Here is a 19,263-nt window from a genome sequence, read left to right as displayed (position 1 = left end):
GAGGGTCTCCAGCTTTTCTCATCTAGAAACAGCTGTAGCAACATGCATTAATAGGCTTAGTACAGGGGTCACTGTATTGGTTGAAATAGCATATCCTGCAACGTGTGGGAGGTGAGACTAAAGGATCTAAAAGCTTCTTCTGACCTTGAACATCAAGCATTAGTATCTGTAATCTTAAAATATAACTGCATACCTTTGCTTATGTTTGGAGTGGTTTTTGATCTTTCCAAATCTGCAGCCGTCAAATGACAGATATGATGTCTCTATGTTATGCTTTTAAATTCCCCACATTTGTGATGCAGAAATTCAGAAAATGTAATTTGCCTTAAAACATAAGTAATCTTAAGACTGTTTCATGCTCAGTTCCATGTTTAGAGACATAAATATTGCTCAGTGACATTTTTCTAACCCAATCATAGTTTCAGTAGCCTTTGGCAGCCTGGCTAGTTTGAATCTGAAACTCTGAATAGATTATTTATAATATCCAGCATTTTTCTTGTTTGTGGTGTAGTAGTTGGCTGCTATCCCAAAATGCATCCCTTTTGCCTTTGTAGTATTCTATTTTTGGTACAGATTAATACAGGGAATAATAATAATAATAATAATGATGATGATGATGATGATGATGGAAGTAGCAATAGTATTGAGTACTGAAAGTAGTAATAGTAATGAGTATCTTTTTGGGTACTTGTTAGGGCAACAGATAACTGTTATGCTTGCAAAACAGAAGCAAAAACAGGACACAGCATAAGTTAGTATAGCATGAAAGGAAAGAATTTATAGCATGAGAAACATATTTGCAATGAGAAATTAATTTTATACTTGAGTTCATCCTGCAGATCAGTATCACAAGATGCAGGCTGGATTCATTTTGGTTGAAGATGAACCAGAAAGGGGCCAGCTCTGAAAGGCCCGTTGTGAGTCCATGGGATTAGACTAGTTGATACTTTTTAGGAGATGCTATAGTGCTGGCAGCATCCTCAGAAGTTAGCTTTCCTCTTGGTTTTCCTCGATGTATGGCATTCCTTTGTTGTTGAAATGTCTCCAACCAAAAAAGTTGATATCTTCATACACTGACTATTCCCTTTCTGAATAAGGGCATCTGCCAGCTCTTCTTTGACAACTGGTGAATTAGTACATCTTTTATGTGTTCCTTAAGAGCAAAACCCAGATCCCCTTTTCATGGTGTCTTTGGTCTTTTATTGATTAAAAGATGCCTCCAGACTGTACTACAGGACAGACTGCTCTACTCAATTTTCTTTGAAATGTCTCTCCTCCATTTGTTTAATTAAAGCACCAAAAATCAGATGCCTTTGTGGAATACCTCCGAATTCACCTCAGGAATAAGATCATAGCTTCAGCTGAAGTCAGTTTCTAAACAGCCAGCCATGGATGCTCTGCTCCAAGCTTCAACCAACATCACACATTCATAACTTTTTGAAACGTTATGATTTCTTTCTTTTTGCTGGGACAAACATGATTTTCACTCCCCTCACTGTCTCAGTAAGAACAAGAGAGTTCCTCAGCTCTAGATGTTCCACCTCAGGAGTTCACTATTTTGATGTAGAAACTAGTTCTGAACCTGAGTTAAACTGACATGCTGACACCATTGCAACTTGTTATTTGTGTGAAAGAAATCTCATCATTAGCAGGGGGTCTAAATTATTGTTTGTTTGTAATGTTCTTTGACTGCAAGCAAAAATACTTTTTCCCCTCCCTATTATAGAGTCTGAAAGTCCTTAGGGTGGTTGGCTTGTGCTATGCTGATACAGACATGTATAGATATTTCCCTTTTTATGAGGTATTTCTTTAGATCTGACATCTCTTGCAAGAAAGAGGTATAAAGATATAGTTGCATTAGGTTCATGCAGATATATACAGACCCAATACTTGCTTGTTTGGGACACCAAGAGACTTGGTCCTGTGGAGTTCACTTCCTCTGAGAACTCAGTGTGGCTGGTGGCTGGCAGGGCCAGTAGGACCTGCTGTCAATTAATACTGATCCCCAAGCTGCATTATTTTTTCAATTGTCCATGCAGTTTCTGAAAACTTCACATAGAGTAAGTCCAATGCAATCTTTAAGTTCTTCTATCATGCAAACTAACTTACAGTTTTGGGGCATCACTTGGCAGCCCAAGGAGCCTTCAGAAGCAACCTCAACATTCAAATTGAACCTTCAGCACATTTTAGTCTGAAAGGACTCCTGAAACAAAAAACCTCATTCTTAATGTGCAGCAGATGATATGGTTTATTTATTGCATGAAATATGCATTGTAAAGTCACTGTTTCATCCTGTGCCATCATCCTCTACGTGTCTTCCTAAAGCAAAAGAGACACTTGCAGAGTCTCTAAATGTAACCATCTGTTTTTTCTGCTCTGACACCTTATACCCCAAAATCTGAATGCAGACCTACTCTGGCATTAGCATCATTTGAGTTTGTTAGTATAGGATGAGTAAACAATCTGACTTGCACACTAGCATTGTTCTGCATTTGAGGCCCAAGTTACCAGTATTTGTCCCAGAGGCCTCACAGCACTGTTTCAAAATGGATAAAGGTAAAATAATTCAAGCCAAGTACTGAAGTTACTCTGGTTCCTTTCAGTCTTGAAGTGTGTAGAGGAGAATACATGAGATGAACTGAAATTGTTTTTACTATAGCTGCAAAAGCGTCCGAGAATCTGGCCTTTTATTGTTTTAATTTCCTTTTTTATTGCAGTCTTAGAGAAACAGAAAATTTTTACTATTTTCCTGATTTAAAACCATGAATCTCTCCATTATCTCTGTGTGCTAGTTGAATACTGTCAAGCATGTTAAAAATAGAAAAAAGTAAATTGACTGCTGGCATTTCTTATATGGTGTAAAATTTACTTACAGTTTATTGGGCCTATAGCATTAAATTAAGGAAATGGCATTGCGAGAGTACAGATCTAATATTTTATGGGGTATGCATCAAAATCTCAACAGAGAAAGGCAGGTGAAATTACAGGGACATCCTGCTTGATAATGTTCGTCTTTGTGGCTCTTTTAATGGCTTTGTACCATATGCAGACTGATATTGACCTTAATATGCACAGATAAAGCTGGAAATGTGTAACTATTAATGCACACCCCAGTGGCTTGCCAAGTTCTTTATTGTCCCATGATTTTAGCCCACTAGTTTTCTCTTTTAATTAAGTAACAACTGTGAAAATGTAGTAAATTCTGTTCAAAACTACTAAGCATGCTCTTGAATTACAGACTGTATTGATTTCAGTCCAGTAGATCATAGCCATGGGGACAATGTGCCTGAAGGGTAACAAAGTGAACCTACAGCTCTGTCATCTCATTTTTGTCCCCTGATGTGACACCTTTCCGCTTCTGGGGATGCAGAGTGAGCAATTTTAGTCCAGCTGTAATCCTGTGTTTTGTTCTGTGGCTCAGCAAGCTGGGGTATTAGAGAAATGCAGCAGCAGCCTCTTCCCCAGAGGTTGAGGGCATCGTGTCTCTGCAGGCAGAGTGCATGATCTTGCTGGAGTACCCACCATCTGCCTGCCTACAGCTCCTGGGAGCAGGAGCATTTTATTTCACTGTTGAAACATATTATGTAAGCACACATATTTTTCACAATCTAATTTTGCACAATGCACAGTGTCTCTTTTGGTCATTTGCATTTTCCAGCAGTGCTAATTAAATCAGTACAAGGGGACTCAGCTAACCAACCGAGACTGTCCCAGAATATAACAGCCTCTTCATGCGCTGAGCAGCTGGTTCAGTGCTCCAAGACCAAGTGCTGTCTTTCATGCTAAAGTACCATTCTACACAAAAGGTACTTTTGATGGCATAAAGACATTGCTCTATTGCCTATACATACAGTAATTTTGAAGTGTTTATTGAGTGGCATTACAAGGACTTAAATTTTTTTGGTTTAAAAAATCAGTCCTATTTTTGTAGGTTTTTAAGAACAGGCTAATTTGAAGCTATGTGTTTGCATGCTGGGGATCTACTATTTTTTGTCTGACACAGAGACATGGGCTCATGCAGTCTGGCTGTGCCTAGAAGTGAAGAACAGTGTTGCAATGCTTACAAAACTCTGTCAGCAGTAAGTACATGGCAATTGTTTGCTTTGTCATCTACAAATCTCTATGTTGTATTTTGTGGTTATTTATTTGCTTTCATTTCATCCTTCTAGCTTCTCTCTGAGACAAGTTGGAAGATGTTCCTTGCCATATGTGTAAAAAAGAGCGACTGTAGGAATTGTATCCTCAGTGGGAGTGATTCAGAGGTAGAAGCAGTGAGTCTGCCCTGCCACATTGCAGCAGCCAGAACACCCAGACTTTGACGGTTCTTTTTTGCCTTGACAACATTTTTCTCAGAGACAGACCACGAAACATAATGAGCCAGAGTGTGATCCAGAGCAATAGTTCTCCAGTGTGAAATATTCTGGTACCTGGAGCTGAGTGCTTCTATGACAAATACTGTTATATTTAATTAACACCTAAGTAGGGTGTTAATTCCCTTTCAGTGGAATTAACAGTATGGTCTTCTTGTACAGCTCTAAATATTATGTCTACTGCTAGTCTAGTTATTTCTCGTTTGTTTTGTTTTTAAGCCTAATAATGATCTGTTCCACTAGTAGAGCAGAATTCATTCCAGGCAACCTCAGGCACTCCACAGTCTTCGCTGTCTTCTGTCTTGACTGAAATGCAGGTTTCTTGGTGTGTAGCACGTATCACCACTTCAGTGTTACCCTGCAAGGGCTAAACAGTGCATCCACTGGTCCAGTGGCCTCTCAACACGCCGAGGCACTCACCTGCACTTGGCTTGGAGAGAGAAGTGCCACCTGCTGTTTCCAGCATGACTCGTTTTGGTTTTGTGTGCTGAGAAATTTTCTGACTGTCCTGGTTAATCTGTGTGATAACTGCAAGGTGGTACCACTGTGGGCTGAGAGCTGAGAGGAACATCCCAGACAAATGAAATAGACAGGGCTGTGACACTTACTGGTGCTGAGTATTGTGTGGTTTATAAAACTGGAGAATACCTACTCAGCCTCAGGCTTATTTGCATGTTTTGTGTTGCCCTAATTCCCCATTGCCGAAAAATAGCTGTAAAGCATCTCCTCTTCTAATTTTTCTCAGTGTTTTACTCTTTTTTTGACTAGATATGAATGCCATGACACTTGATTCTGGAAAACAGCATTTTCAGGGAAGGAAACACATTTGATAACATATATGCAATTCAGTCTCAGACATTATCAATAATTTTGTGAACTCTGAAAAATTCAGATTATCTATTGCAAAATTGAGTTTACAATTGACAAGTTTCTTGAGTACAAAGTCTGCAAAATGCTGTTGTGCTATTTATCAGAAAGCAATTAAGTAATATATTCTGGTAGTGATTTTTCATGGTACATTATGAGGTCAGACTGAGATGCTACAAAGACTTTAAAAAACTGGGCTGCCATGATTCAGATACCAACCTAAATCATATTTTTAAGCTATTATTGGAACTCATATAATGGTAACCTCTGTGAGCTTGCTTCCCTCATAAATTGTGTATTACTGGGATTCTTTTACCCAGATTAATTTTTCTTTTTACTAAGTGTCAGCGAATAATTCACAGCCTATTAATATGGCAATATTATTTCCAGAAGTAAGGAAAATAAGTCTCTATCTCAAGCAATTAAAATTGGGCAGCTATGATTTAAGTAAAATACCTTTCAAATAATTCAAGTCTGGTAAAATTATGCCACTATTCCAATTCAGGCTTTCATATTTTATTTAAATACATGTCAGACCTCAAAGTTCCATCACAGTTGTCTTTCACAAAGAAGATAAAATGAAAAGAGTGTTAGAGAAAAAGAATATTTGTGTCCCTAGAAGATGAACAGTTGTACTGATATATTAATAGAAAAAGAGTATTAAACAGAATAATAACTTTTCCATTAAATGTGAGCAGCAATTTCTGTCTAGTTTTGCAAGGAGCTGGCTTTAGCCATTGCAAAGCAAGGACAGGAGGATGTTTGCCCACTGGAAGAGAAATTTGAACATATAAATTCTGCTTTTGCTTGAATAGTAAAACTTGTAACAGAATCTCCTTGGAGACTGACATTTAGCTCCCAGCACCAGGTTTTAGGGGCAGGTGGCCCAGAAGGGAGCTCAGAGGGGACTGCAGGGGCTCTGGATGTGGACAGCAGAGGTGGCTTTTGGTACAAGTAAGATGTGTGTGCCTGCTTCCTGAGGAATATTGTCTGAGCAGGCCCTTCTTCCAGGTGTTCTGGGCATTCACCAGCTGATCCCAAGAGAGGTTGCAGGGTTTCCGTGCTGAGTGACTCACCCTTAAAGCACTGAGAATTACTGATGCACTGAGGCATTATTTGTACCCAGCCAGAATGAAGGAGGCTCCCATTATCACCATTATTGTGTATCACAGATTAATGCTGCATTTTTCAGAGAAGTCAATTTGTCTCTTTTTGTCTAATGAGCATGTCAGTAAGCAGCACATGGGTGTTTTTTTGTTTTCCAAGTATACACATGAAAAAATATTTTGCTACAGTTTGATTAAAAATAAAATTCTTGCATCTTTATTACTTTTTCTTTTCCTCATTAGCTAAATTTGTCTGTTAGACATTTGTGACTAATGTAGATTTTCCCAGAATACAAAACATCTTCCTGGAAATTTATCCAACTCAAATGACAATATAAATGTTTTTCTGGAGCTAAAAACAGCCTTAGTAGTCTGTTGAAATGTTTTTAGTATGTTTCATTTAGTCTTTGGTTAAACTTACTCTGTGAGTTTTCATCTTTATGTGCCATTAGTTTTCAAAGAGGCTTTGTCTTTAGAAGAATACCAAAAGATGTATTATTTCCCTTTTCCAACTGACTTCTTGAAGTCACTTTCTAGAACTTTCCTTGGGAGCTGTATCTGAGAGCTCGGTTACATAACAAACATTGGCATTAGCGAGTTTCATACTCTCTTGTGACACCCTTTGACCAAGAGATTTCTGTGAGTGGGAGCATCTGAATGCCAGGTAGTATTTGACTGCTAGTAACGACTTCTGTAAATATGGACAAATTTCAAGAGAAAACTGCCTGTGCAAATATTGCTGGCTTCTATATGGCTGCACAGGATGAGTGTGGTTTTTGACATTCTCATTTTATAAATAAATGTATAATCTCTTACAATTTTATGTTTGTCAAAGACATCTGTAAAGATAATTATTTGCCTTGCAGCAAGTCTTGTAGGAACTATATCAGTCTTTTAAATATCTCAGTAGCACTCATTAATGTTTGTGTGTAAGTTATCAATCCAATCATTGATAAACTGGAAGCATCTACAAACATCTGGTTTATAATTAGCTTTAGTGAATTTACTAAACTAGAGTAAAAGGCAGTTCATTTCCGGACAGGCTTTGTAGAGAACAGCCGCATCACTTTATTTATGCACCTATTGACTGGAACACCAAATAAAAGATGGGTATTCTAAAAGCAAAGTGCCCCAAACTGTCCTCTCAGTTACGGGAATGACAGCTGGACTTTTTTTTACCAGCCAGTTAAATCATGGCATTTCCCAGAAACTTCAATCTAGAACTGTGCTGAGCAGTACCTTAACTGAAGAGAACAAACCAAAGTACCTCTAAATAGCAAAATGGTTTTACTGGGTAAATGTCCACTTTTTGAATTTAACTGGAGGTAACTTTGAGATTAGAAAGTCCATGTTGCATGCTGCTAGCAGGCTTTGGAAGGTGCTGCAGCTGGCTTTGCACTGGAAGACTGTTTCTGTAGCTGTCAGAGACTGAAATATTATAGTTTATGACTTAAACATTTTCATGAAGGACTTTCAAAACTGTATTACAAAAGCTGCAGAGAAGACTACCACACGCTGGATGGGGCTCTGAGAGGCCCTGGACCATCCCTGATGAAGATAAGATAAAGTGACTCAGGTCTGGGCTGGAGGAGAAGAAAACATTCCCAAAGCACAAGCTTAACACCTCAGGATTGGAGGCCACAGCCCCAGGGCTATGAGCTGCCAGGCTCGAACAGACCCTCCACCAAAGGGTGGGGGGAGAGAGGCTTTGGGTGTGTGTTGGAAAGCCCGTCCCCCAATGTGCAGAGGAGCCCAGCTGAGGGGCCCCTTCACCCGAGGAGAAGCTGCATCCACATGAAGGACAGAGGGGGTGACAAGGCCCATCAAAGGCCCCCCAACAGAGGGGTCCCCAGACCCTGCACCAGAGCACCAGAGATGGTGCAACAGACCCTCAGTGTTGCAAGGGACAGTGTGTCAAGCCAGCCCCTGCAAGGGAGACACGTGGGCGTTCCCACCTGGCCCACAGCGTGTATTAATCCACGGGATTCTGTACTCTTGGCATGTGGCGACATGGCGTGGCCATGGCCACAGGGCCACGGGGGGCCCTCACCACGAGCAGACCAGATGGAGGGGAGCACCGAGACGTCATTGGGACCCTCAGATGGGTGATCTGCTTCCATCTAACCCCTGTCACCTCTCCCTGTTCCCCCACCCCCCACACACACTTATTTCTATTCTTTCTTTCTTTGTTTTTTATTTCTTTCTTTCTTTCTTTCTTTCTTTCTTTCTTTCTTTCTTTCTTTCTTTCTTTCTTTCTTTCTTTCTTTCTTTCTTTCTTTCTTTCTTTCTTTCTTTTTCTTTCTTTCTTTCTTTCTTTCTTTTTCTTTCTTTCTTTCTTTCTTTCTTTCTTTTTCTTTCTTTCTTTCTTTCTTTTTCTTTCTTTCTTTCTTTTTCTTTCTTTCTTTCTCTCTTTCTTTTTCTTTCTTTATTTTTTTCATTCTTTCTTTCTTTATTTTCTTTTTCTTTCTTTTTTCTTTCTTTTCTTTCTTTCTTTTCTTTCTTTCTTTCTTTCTTTCTTTTCTTTCTTTCTTTCTTTTCTTTCTTTCTTTCTTTCTTTCTTTCTTTCTTTCTTTCTTTCTCTGTGCCTCTTTTACTATTAAATAAAATACATCAATTTTTTCACACCAACATCTAACCTCATTTGGTTTCAATCTCGTTTTTGGGTATATTTTGAACCTTCAGGTTCTTTCCAGCTTATACACAGACTTAATATTCTTTGCTCTTCTGGGTTTAAACCAGATCATAACAGTAGCCACGAGGAGTGGAGCTCTATATTGTAATAAAAGCCAAAGTTCAGTAATCTGAGGTAAAGTACAAAATGCAGATGTGTTTGGCTCTGTTGATTCTCCTGCTGACGCAGCCTCTCTGTATCATTACAAACCACCTTTTTGCTTCCAGCACAGTACACACTCATGTCTTCACATTTCCAACAGAGGCTTGAGGCTAGCCACAAAAACTAAGAAAATAAATCCAGGGCATTATATGCTTTCACAGTGTTCCTAGAATCAATCTTCCCCTGTGGTGTTGGTCTCATTTGTGGCTGCTCCAGGGTATCCTGTTTATCTGGTCCTCAGACTACCACAGAAGGTACAACAAAGGCAGGTGTAACACAGTGGTGAATTTAACCTGGGGTGTCCTTAGGCAGTGAGGACTCCTCTATCCCCAGCAACAAAGTGAAAACTTTCTCCACTGTGAAGATCAGTGAGTGTGCAAACCTCAGCCTGTCTCTTGGTCTGAGGAGAGCAGGTGGAATATATCGTCTGCAGAGATTAGGGAATTACATATTTGTAAAGAGACATACATCCAAATATGGATTCCCATAATGGAGAAAATCATTAATTGGCTAGAACTTATTGCAGGTTTTTTAATACAGTCTGTGTGTAGTGCAATCCCCATGCAATTTAACCTGTAAATTCTACAATCCTGTATTTTAAAATCTTGAATTTAAAATGCTAGGAGGAAGAAATCAGAGGATAAACCTAAGAATGCAAGTCTAAGTGTTATAAATATGATACATGTGTATGATATATAATATAAAAGATCGATAAGCAAAAAGGTTAGTAATATAATCCATACCCAAAGAGAAAGACCACAAAATAGCAGGCTATGAAAGAGAAGGCCATTTCCCGTCAATAAATTAGGTCTTAAAATGTATACAGCACATAGAAAAACACCAAGATCTAATTTTTTCCAAAGCCTTTAGTCTTGAAATTTGTTTAGATCTCCATGATCTCCATGATCATCCATCATGGAATAGAATTTATTGGAGTAGCCCCAAATATGAGAGAAATTAATTTTCTCCTTGAGGAGTCTAATTTTCTTGCATACTTCCCTCTTGGTTCTCCATCACACTTTATCATGCCACACATTCCACAGTCATGCTCATAGATCATGGTTCACCCCTAATGGTTTGAGACTTTGCAGATAAGTCAGATGGCAGACTTGGCTGAAGGTAGTGGTGAAAGGCAGGCAGAAGTGCAAAAATGATGCACAGTTTAATCTAGAGATAGAAAGGCTTTAAAAATAAAATGTGTAATCTTCAGCCGATGACTGGGAGTGTAATACATGCTTCATATAATTTACTAAAGTTTCGTTTTACTGTTATGGTGATTACATACTTTTCATGGAAACCTGAAGGAATATCCCTTGTTGAAGATGCCCATTATACCATGACTATTGAAATGCCAACACCCATCTTTATATTACTCTCATATATAGGTTTGTTGAAAATAATTTCCCTTAAATAATAGGCTTAGCTATAGGCTGTATTTTAATAATGAATCCTTATAAAATCCAACCAAGAGTTTTCCTATTACTTGGAATTTTCATATTCTCTCTTAAAAGTGATTTTTCTGGTTAACTGTTACAGAAACTATTAAAGTAAATCATCTTATACTGGCTCATAAGTTTTAAATGCCTGAGATTTTTATTAATCAAGTACTAAAATAAGATATATTTCATTTGTTTGAAAAGTACCATTCATACTACAAAGAGAAGGAATTCATATGAGTAGTGGTAATCATAATTTTTTCTTTAATGAAGGCTTTCTTAAGGATTTTTTTTGAAGTTTGTTACAGTAAAATATCACTGAACTTGTGGGAGGGCAAAAGGAATTGTGGTGCTCTTCTTCTGAGAGGATCATCTGGGGAAAAATCCTGGGCATACAGCAGGAAATTTTGTTTTATGCTTAAAATCTTTAGGGTGTGATATATATCCTGGGGATACAGCAGGAAATTTTGTTTTATGCTTAAAATCTTTAGGGTGTGATATAGAGGGAGTGTTTAGGAGCCATGGCTGACATGGGCTTTCTCACAGCTGTGTGGTCTGTCCCTCACTGCTGCTCAAACTTGCATTGCTGATTTTTGTGCATCAGCCTAAAGTTGTGTGGGTCTGGAGAACAGGACAGGAAGAGGGAAATTGTAGGTCATTTCACATTAGGTTGTATATAACAGAATGAAAAATGATAGAGATGTTTAAAGATAAGTGGTCATGGTGTCACTAAAATTACTGGAATGACTAAGAGGGGTTCCGTAGGGTAATTTCAGGTATTCTGGATTCTTACTGAACCATTTAAAAAGACATTAGGAAATGAGCAATTAGACCATATACACAGCTTTTTACCTGTGATGACTATGATTTTCTTGATAGATCACCGAGAGAGTCACAAAACAAATATTGTTGCACTCGCCTCCCTGGGTAAAAGACTTTTTTATCTCATTGGTAGAGAAAAGAACTAATTCATCCAATATTCCTGATATAGCTGATTTAAAAAATTTAGGTCATGATTTAGAGTACTTACACAAAGGTCAATTAGATTATCTGTGAATGATGAAGGATAAATTAATCTAGCAGGCACCAAATTGCATGTACTCTACCGAAGAGGTGCAGAAGAGACTTGAGCTGTTGTCAGATGTCCTTGGACCCACCCCATGGTGTGGATATAAAGTTCCAAATACCACCTGAATAAATACTTTGGATAACACTCTCCAGTAGAATAGTCCTGCTGAAGCTGGTGAAAGCCAGGTCATTCAAGGCATTTGATTTTGCCACATACATGGCTTGTGTTTACAGTCAGAAGTGGAAGCTTGCTGAAAACAAAGGGAGAGCCAACCTGGTTCAAGCAGGGCAGTAGAAGAGAGGGGGTAGTTTATACTGAAAGTTTATGATCTTGTCTGCTTTCACAGAGTAACGATACTGAGGTATTTCCTTAACTTTCCCCTGATGCAGATCATGTAGAGATGCAAATATAGATCTAAAGTCTTGCTTGCTCGTAGATATTTCTAACCAGGAGTATTTATAGAAGCCAGGGAGACTGAAGTCTTTTAAATTTTACTCCCAGAAAATAAAATATCTAAGGCAAATTATTCTCAGATAAGATGCAATTGATTTTACTTTTACTGTTAAAAAGACCCAAATAATTCACCGCACCACATTTTGGGAAGTCAATTCAATGAAAGATTATTATACAAGATGAGCAAATACTAATGGGTGAATTCTCAGAAGTGTTTGTTGAAAATTTACAGCAATAAAAATGTGTTAACGGTAAAGCAAATTATTTAGAGCTGCCATTGCAGGAACAACAAGAGGGATGTTCATGTTTACAAGTAGTTCTCCATGGAAAATATAATGCAAGTGTAGACTCCAGCTGGAGCATCGGTGTGTTACCAAATAGGAAGTTACAAAATAACTGTTACAATATTTAGGACTAGAGAACATTATAAACCTTTATCCCTGCCATTTTCTTGGAAATAGCAATTATCTTCAGGTTTGAATCTTCTAATGAGCTACAAACTATTCAATACTCTTTTATCTGCATGTTCTTTATTGTACTTCTTTTCTGATTGGACTTTGCTACTAGATTTTATAAAGACAAGCAAACATGAGAGAAATGTACTAGAACACTGTAAAAAGATACACTTTGCTCATGAAATTCATAAGTATAACATGCAAACAGAGAGTTTTTAGTTCATCCAAGTGCATCTTGTTTTATAATGTCTGGAATCAACTTCAGTCGTGGTTACGAGTTTGCCATCAGGATTGATAGCTGTACCTAAGCCACACATAAGTTATGCAAGAGATCATTACTGGAAGTATTTCATTCACATCCTGTGTTTCTCAGCTAGTGAGGCAAAGGGCTTCATTGGAGTGAAATGAAACTGAAACAGGGCACAGGCCTCAAGCCAGCAAAAAAAAGACAAACCAAAACCATAAAAGCACTGCACGGCTGCAAGCCAGTGAATGCTCCATCATGCAGTTGTCAGCCTCCTCCTGTGGCAGTGGCCAAAGAACCCTTTAAATTTAAATCTCTGGGTTGGATACCTAAAGCTTGAGCTGTATAATACCTCTGACACAAACAGTGCTTCCTGCTGCTGTCACATGCAGTGAGTGGGATGTGGCCTGGGGGAGCTCCTTCCCTCTGAGCTCCAGCTCCTGAGCCACAGGGCCGCGCTGGGGGATTTGCGGAATGGCGCGATGGGCACCGGTGGTCCCTGAGCATCATCCCGAACTCCTCCACTGTGGGCAGCCTGGGAATAAGGGAAAAGAAGGGGGTTAGGTTCATATCAGGAATTTTTCAACATCTCAGTAATTTTCAATGTTCTACGAAAAGAGACAATAAAGGGAAGTTGAATGGTACAGAAACCAAGTCAGTCACTTCTCTAACTGGGCTGGATAGGACCATTAAAAAGCAGTTACTGGCTGTAAAAATGCTTTCTCCCTGTTTTTTTCTATGAACTTACTGTCAATGTCGGTTCTTCTTTCCCTTCAAAGTAAACCAAATGATAACATTTTCTGTCTCTTATTTTCAGCCTTTTGGAGGACATAGTCCTATTATTATTACTCATGTTATTCTTGATTTATATAGTCTGTAACACAAACTGTAATTCACTGCTGCTGAATCAAGGCTGGTTTACATATTTGCAATTCACTATAGTTTTCTTGCAAAAAGTCTTATGGATCCATAACTGCACATGCAAGATGTTGTTCTGATTGTACTTTAAAAGGATCAGGCTGCTCCAAAGCTCAGGTACTATAAATACCACAAAAGCATGTCTGGAGTCAATATGCTTTTAAAGAGCATCAGGTAAAACTACAGAACTTTTTACAGGAGAAAAGCAGAAGAATGGCAATTGAATGGATGAACTAAAAATACTGCATCTGTTTTTCAGGGCTCTAGAACTATTTTATTTTTTTACAATTTCCAGGAGGAAAAATTCACTGTTATGCCAGATTCAAAAAAAAAAAAATATATAGCTTGTGCCCAAAGAATTGAAAAACATCAATTAGTTCAAAAAACAGAATGACTTTTGAAGAAGAAATTTTTTGATTGTACATATGTTGTCTGTATTTAATATGACTGCTCTTTAAAATTGACTAATCTCTACAGTATATACTCAGATATTATGCAAAAAATTATACTGTTTCCACTGTGTTTGGAAGCTGCTAAGTTTTATTTCCTCTGCACCATGGTTTTATTTCTGTTTATTTCTGTTAGAAACTTGCTTTTGAATTGTATGTAACAAATACAAGGCTGTAGGCATCTCCTCTTGTAAATACACATTTTTACATCCAGTTTGGAATATGCAATTTGCCAAAAATATCAGATGACTCTTTTTATGAAGTCCTTAGGAGGTTTTAGTGCATTCATTACACACGGTGAACTAAATGAACTAAATGGCTGTGTTTGAAGCAGCAGGCTGTAAATAAAAAATGCACTTTGAGGGTCAGAAATCTGTGTAGGTTCCTAAACTTACTTATGTTATAAGTTGAATGATTCGGGTTTGTGTCAGTGGGCAGGCTACAGCTGTTGTTCTCAAGATGGCATTTTCTCAGGCTGCCAAAAAGCATCTGCATCACTGGGCATGTTCCATATATTAGAGCAAGAAGAGCAAGAGCTGCAGGACCTTTACTCTCTGCAGCTGATCAAAAAGGACAGCAGACTCAGAGAATTTTCTTCAGCCTCCTTGGAAATCTCACAAGAAATTAGAAGTAAGGATGGTCTGGTCTGCAGACTGCACCTATTGCAAGAAACAGGGTAGTGGTACAAAGTAGTAGACAAAGTAAAACTTGGGGATCCTGGAAGAAAGAGATCCATCTGGAAGTTCTCAGCCTCAGGAAACCGGGCATACAGGTATTTTTTTGTGTCTGTTATGGGCTGGGGTGCTATTTCCCCCCTTCTTTTGATTATGAAAGTTTGCTAGGTTTTTGCCTTTAGCTAAAGAAGAGAGAAATTATTTATAAGCTTTTTATAAGCCTGGAACAAAAGGTTTTGAAGTTACTGACAAAGAGCAGCAATAATAAGATTATGGACCTGTAATAGGCAGATAAATAGGAATAGCTGTAAGGAGAAATATATTTTCATTTATAACCATTTGTGCTCTGCAGTGACTTTCAAATAATTAGGTACGAATGTTATATGCGCCTATTTACAGGAAAATCTTTATATAGTCTAAGTCAGTAAGACTTTTGGCAGAAGGTTCAATAGCAAATGCCATTTGAAAAAATGTCATCAGGTTGAATGTGTGAAGCAACAAGTTAGGGATCTATCTACTTTGCAATTTTTCATCTTGGGAATATATGTCAGAACTCAATAGTAATGATTTTTTATATTTTTCCTATGTCAGAATTTCAGAGAGGGAAGAAATTGAGTTATTTATAGATTTCTCCATAATTATAAATGTGATCCATATTCAAGGTTAAAAGAAATGGGGAGGAACTATATTGGGAAATGCTTTTAATCATGTCGGATCAGATTTATAGATATAGATTTCAGAGTGGAATATGATACACCAGCCAGTGGCTAAACAGTAGTTTAAATTGTTTTGTCCTAAAGTTATAGTAAAAGTGGCAAGTACAAGGTTTTTTACTCAATGTTTTCCACATTTGCACTGCTTTGCTGAGATGTTGTAATTGATGCCTTTTCCTGGTCTTAAAATCAAGAGTCAAACATGGTTAGAAGGCAAAAAGGGATTTTACCTTGGTATTTATTTTAAGGATCCTTAGGTGCACATGTCCAGGTCATATGCATTGAAATGCACCCCGCCGAATATGCCCCCCCCAAAAAAAGATCTGGTCTAACATTATAGGTTTTACTAATTAGCATATCTATCAGAGATTCCCCAATGAGAGGCTCGAGTGAGACCCCCCTCCCCAAGGAGCCTTCCCCTGGATGGTTCTATCTTGGTTTACAGAATGTGTTCTGGAGAGGACCTTGGGGTCTGGGGCACGCTGATCCCTAGCTACGAAGCTCCTAAAATGTTTAGTCTCTCAGCTTGACAAACAAATCCAAGAATGTAGGCAAAAAGCACTAAGAATACAGAAGTTGTAAGAAGGTATAACAGGGGTATAAAAGAAAAGGCAAAAACCTTCATGGCATCATAATGACCTTTCTTGGTGGTGGAAATAAAATATGAACCCTTGTTTGTGATAGTGTCTCTTTCAATTGTGAGTTCTATCAGAAATAAATAAAACATTATATAGCATTTATATGATCACTAAGTAGAGCCACATTTCATAATGGTTACACATGTACTAAAAGCACTGAACACTGCAGAGAGATTTTGTACCAAGATTTTTGGTTTAATATGAAGTGGGAAATTGATACAAGGTCATAGGAAACATAATACCTAATACTTTATTTTTTAGATACATATGTAGGTAGTTGTATAATAACAATATGTTCAAGTTTTGTGCATAAAAAATATTGACAGCTCTGTCTATAATCCTATATGTATTTTCTGAACTGTACAGATTTAAACAATTATTTGTCATTAACTGGTTTTAGTCTTTACTATTATCAGTAGTAAAAAATACTGTACCAACCACATGCTTTAACCAAAAAGCTCTTTGTGATTTTGTCCTCCGTTGTGACAGAAACATAAAGGAAAATGAGTCACAAAGACTTCACAAGTGATTCACTGCTTCCATCAAAGCAATGTAATTTTAAATTGTACTTTTATTTGTCTTTTCTGTGACAGGAGGCATTGTTGATAAGGACCTTCGTCACTACCTCAATCTACGGTTCCAGAAAGGTTCAGTGGACCATGAGCTCCAGCAGATCATAAGAGACAATCTCTATCTCCGCACAGTGCCATGTAAGTAGGGTGGAGATGGACAAACCTGGCTTTTTAGTGGCAATAGACTGTCTGAGTGAGTGCTGCTGAGGCCCTTTGCAATGCATGAAGAGGTGGTCTGTGGATAAAGCAGACTTCCTGTAAATAGATCTATGGCTTGGTTCAAGTCTTTCATGTTACTGCTGAGAAATTTAACTGTGTTTGAATTCACTAATATTTTCGTGGTGTTTTCAAAGTTGTAATTTCATAAAGTCTGGCTCTAGAATGATAATCTTATTTCTTCTGTAGTTTTAGAAAGCACAAATTTAAAGAGAAAAAACCCAGTGTTCTGGGGTGGTTCAGTGGATGTCCAACAGAGAGAGTTTGATCTGCCTTGTGTTTCACATATCCATTATGTAATAATACCATTGGATTTAGAATGCAATAGGGCAACAGAAGAATGTATAGACTAGATTTTGTTTGAATGCAACAGGCATGACAATGAAAGTTTGTACTGTCTTGAATATGTGTTTGTTGCCACATAAGTCAATATTCAAAATATTTGAAAACCTCTAAAATAATTTTTGTTGTATTGAGAGTATCCACCTATTTCTGCAGTAGACATGAAATTAAGGAGAGTCACGCAAGCCATGTCCGACTGTCAGGGCCATGCCTTTCAGAACAGATCTACTTGGCTGACAGACAATATATCATTTAAAATGGACTGAAGTTCCATTATTCTTCGTTCATAAAATAATTGCTTAGCAGACATAAAATGGGTCTTCTGGTTTTGGCAAAAAAGGGGTGCACTTTTGAATTTACAGGCTTGACACTGGCATGATAGGCAGAGGAAGGTATACTGAGTAAGTGGCTGTGCTATTTGTATGGTAATGAGTGGATGCTGTTTGAAAGCTGAGTTGTTGTGAATGCTACTGTATGTTTTTTCTTTCATAGCATTAAATAATGAAGCTTTGAAAAGCTGCACCTAAAAAAAGTTGTTCAAGCAGTTGCCCCCCTTTTTTTTTTCTTGGAAGCTGAAGATAAATAAATATCAATTCTTAATTTCAGGAGTTCCATTTGCAACTTATCAGAAGGGAAGGTGGAGAAAAACATTTAAGAATTATTACCTGTATGCAGAAAACAAAAAATGTTACATTTATGTGAGATTTATGATAAATTAGTTTTGTCTGAAAATACTGAGAAACATCACAGCTGAAGTGGAAATGCAAGTACAGGAAAGTGTAGAAAAGTTTTGAGCCTAAATCCCTCTTCCAAGGATCTCTGGGAGCATCATTAGCATAAGAGTATACTTATTATAACCCCAGTCCATGCTCATTAGTGCCACAGGTCCAGGTTAAAGAAGAAGGAAAATACAATATTACAACTACTGCACACATGTAACAGATGCTGTCTGTCAGCAATATGGGCACAATGAGTAGCCTTTGAGGTTGTTTTGCTTTAATCAAAACAATAATAAAGTGTTCTCATGTGTCAAGTAAAATACAGTACTCACAGAAGCAAATTTGTCTTTCAAAATGTAACACTACAACCACAAAGACTACAGTTTGGAACCTGTAAACAATGCTACCTTTTCTTTCTGTTGTGGCTTCTCCATCTTCTGTGTCACTTTAGGTGGCTAAATTCTTAGGTCATTATTGTATTCATAGTGAGTATATTTAACTAAGTAAAAACTACATTTTGAAGTATAGTGTACTGTTACAGATGGCAGCTGCTGAATTCCCAGGTAAGCTGTCATGTTCTTGGAGAGTGGAGGACTCTTTTCAGTAGTAGTGGTAGAAAAAAACCCAAAAAACCCTCCATAATGCCCAACTGGCATATTTTCTTCAAAATCTTCTTGAAAATTGTTTGAAAGTAATCCTTCTGAAATGTGGGTGTTTAAAAAAAAAAAAGAAATTATGAAATGCAGAGGATTATATGTGGTCAGCTAAAGGATTTTCCATAATCAGTCAAATAAAAAGGATACCATCACATAGGTGGCAACCCAGATTTCCCCTCAATCATAATTGTGGTGAATCTTTTTTTAGTGAAATTTTACTCTGTCTCTAGAATTCATGTCTAGGAGGGAAACTGTTTTCTTATTTTCATATAAGTTAACTAATTTTTGAATCGCAAACTTACCTTTCAAGGGCATTAGTATTCAAAATTTTCTGCTCTGGGCAGTATTTTGTTTTTAAGCTCTGTACATAGTCTAAGAGTGCTGGTTAGCTGTCCTAACACTGTATTTTACAGTCCTTAGTATACAGTGGTAATGTTTGACTGTACCAGTGCCCACAGGTTCACTTAATGAGTGCACCTAACCATGAACTTATTACAAATCTTGCAACAGATGCCAACACAGCAAAAGCAGCG

At 37.8% G+C, this 19,263-nt stretch overlaps 1 protein-coding gene across 10 annotated transcripts in view; it reads left to right on the top strand.

Annotated features, from left to right (window-relative positions):
• The window catches only part of MAGI2 (membrane associated guanylate kinase, WW and PDZ domain containing 2), a 726,260-nt gene that overhangs the window by 206,139 nt on the left and 500,858 nt on the right, over window positions 1–19,263 (top strand). For all 10 annotated transcript variants that reach the window (XM_032106792.1, XM_032106787.1, XM_032106785.1 and 7 more), the window contains exon 2: window positions 16,819–16,935. In XM_032106792.1, the coding sequence (XP_031962683.1) occupies window positions 16,819–16,935 (117 nt within the window). The remainder of the gene's footprint in view (window positions 1–16,818; window positions 16,936–19,263) is intronic.

This window comes from Corvus moneduloides, chromosome 4 (genome assembly GCF_009650955.1).
Source record: "Corvus moneduloides isolate bCorMon1 chromosome 4, bCorMon1.pri, whole genome shotgun sequence".
NCBI lineage: Eukaryota > Metazoa > Chordata > Aves > Passeriformes > Corvidae > Corvus > Corvus moneduloides.
This window is presented reverse-complemented; position numbering and strand designations above follow the sequence as displayed.